The 1603-nt window shown below is 49.2% G+C and overlaps 1 protein-coding gene across 1 annotated transcript in view; it reads left to right on the top strand.

Annotated features, from left to right (window-relative positions):
- Nucleotides 1-860: 860 nt before the first annotated feature.
- LOC101646976 (keratin, type II cytoskeletal 8-like) overlaps nucleotides 861-1603 on the top strand; it is a gene marked incomplete at both ends in the record, with an annotated part of 3069 nt that continues 2326 nt past the window's right edge. Inside the window, 2 exons of the mRNA XM_045293954.1 lie at nucleotides 861-1010; nucleotides 1507-1602. Of these exons, the coding sequence (XP_045149889.1) occupies nucleotides 861-1010; nucleotides 1507-1602 (246 nt within the window). The remainder of the gene's footprint in view (nucleotides 1011-1506; nucleotide 1603) is intronic.

Raw genomic sequence — 1603 nt, 5'->3', positions numbered from 1 at the left:
CCTGGCACCAGAGACTAAGGGTCTCTGGGCAATGTACCTCTAGATGCAAACGATTGGTTTGCTCAGGGAAGCTTAGGTTTATGCCCATTGCCCTAGGGACATTGTTAAAAGCACCCCTCTTAATATCAGAACTGCCTGCATCTGGACAATACATTTTCCCCCCCTATCAAATAAGAGTTTTATTTAGATTCAAAGATTTGCAAGTTGGGACACATGCCAGAGTGAAAGTTCAAAATGGCGTTCCCAAGAGGGAACACAATGTCTTTTATTTATTTAAAAAAAATCATTTTATTGGGGGCTTGTATAGCTTTTATCACAATCCATACATCCATCCATTGTGTCAAGCACATTTGTACATTTGTTGCCATCATCATGCTCAAAGCATTTGCTTTCTACTTGAGCCCTTGGTATCAGCTCCTCATCCCCGCCCCCACGAACCCTTGATAATTTATAAATTATTATTATTTTGTCATGTCTTACACTGTCCGACATCTCCCTTCACCGGCTTTTCTGTTGCTGGACAATCCACTTTATGGTCATGCTTGCATGATAAACCCAGGATGGGAGAGACAGGTAGCCCACAGGTTTAATTTTATACTTCCATGCCTGGCTCTTATTTATTCATGGTCCCTGACCTCCAGCAACCCCCCAGAAAGTTCTCTCTGAGGTCTTATATCACTCCCAGCTACTTGACCCTTGGGATAGCTTCAATCCATGGGTTCATGACGATGGAGAGAGGTTTCTTGCCTAAGCCCTCTCCACTGCCTTGAGCATGCAGGGTGGAGGCAGGGAGAGGATAGTTGTTTGGGGCAGAAGGATCAGCCCTCTCATATTCCGCATCCTCCAGGAACTGAATTTCCCAGCTATTCAGGTTTCTCTCCCCGCGTAAGAGACCCAGCGCAAGCTCACCTTCGCCGACATCCTCTGATTCTAAGTGCTTCCTCACCAGGTACGAGGACGAGATCAACAAACGAACTGAGATGGAGAATGAATTTGTCCTCATCAAGAAGGTGAGGGAGTCCCCATGCCCCTGTCAGAGCCTTAAAAGACTCTGGGGAGACTAAGAGGGCTTTCTGGGTTCCGAGCACAGACGTTTCCAAGCCATGGGACTAATTAATTTATGTCAACACTTGAGTGTTTTCTGGACCCATAGCATGGAGAGGTAGAGGGGTCTGCGAGCTAATTAGGGACACCTGGGTAGAATTCTAGACATCATATTGGAACATGGTCACTGAAATGGAGCAATGGGATTGGAAGCCTGGCCAAAAGAGCTTCCTAGAGGAGGAGGGGGAGAAGGAGGAGGAGGAGGAGGATATGCCTCAAGGTGCTGGGAAGGGCTCGGGCTGGGGGTGAGGTCCAGTGGTGGGTAGAGCACTGGACTCCACAATGGGGATGGGAAAGACCGCTAGAAGGTCATGAAGCCTAGGCCACTGGGTGGGCAATGGGGAGCCCTTTGGTGGGGGTCCGGGCGTGCCTCGCAAGGCCCTTCTCCGCTCCCTCTTACAGGACGTGGATGAAGCGTACATGAACAAGGTGGAGCTGGAGTCCCGCCTGGAGGGGCTGACGGATGAGATTAACTTCCTCAGGCAGCTGCATGAAGAGG

The sequence above is a fragment of the Echinops telfairi genome, unplaced genomic scaffold, assembly GCF_000313985.2.
Source record: "Echinops telfairi isolate 266 unplaced genomic scaffold, ASM31398v2 ScPeMD7_2458;HRSCAF=3037, whole genome shotgun sequence".
Lineage (NCBI taxonomy): Eukaryota > Metazoa > Chordata > Mammalia > Afrosoricida > Tenrecidae > Echinops > Echinops telfairi.
This window is presented reverse-complemented; position numbering and strand designations above follow the sequence as displayed.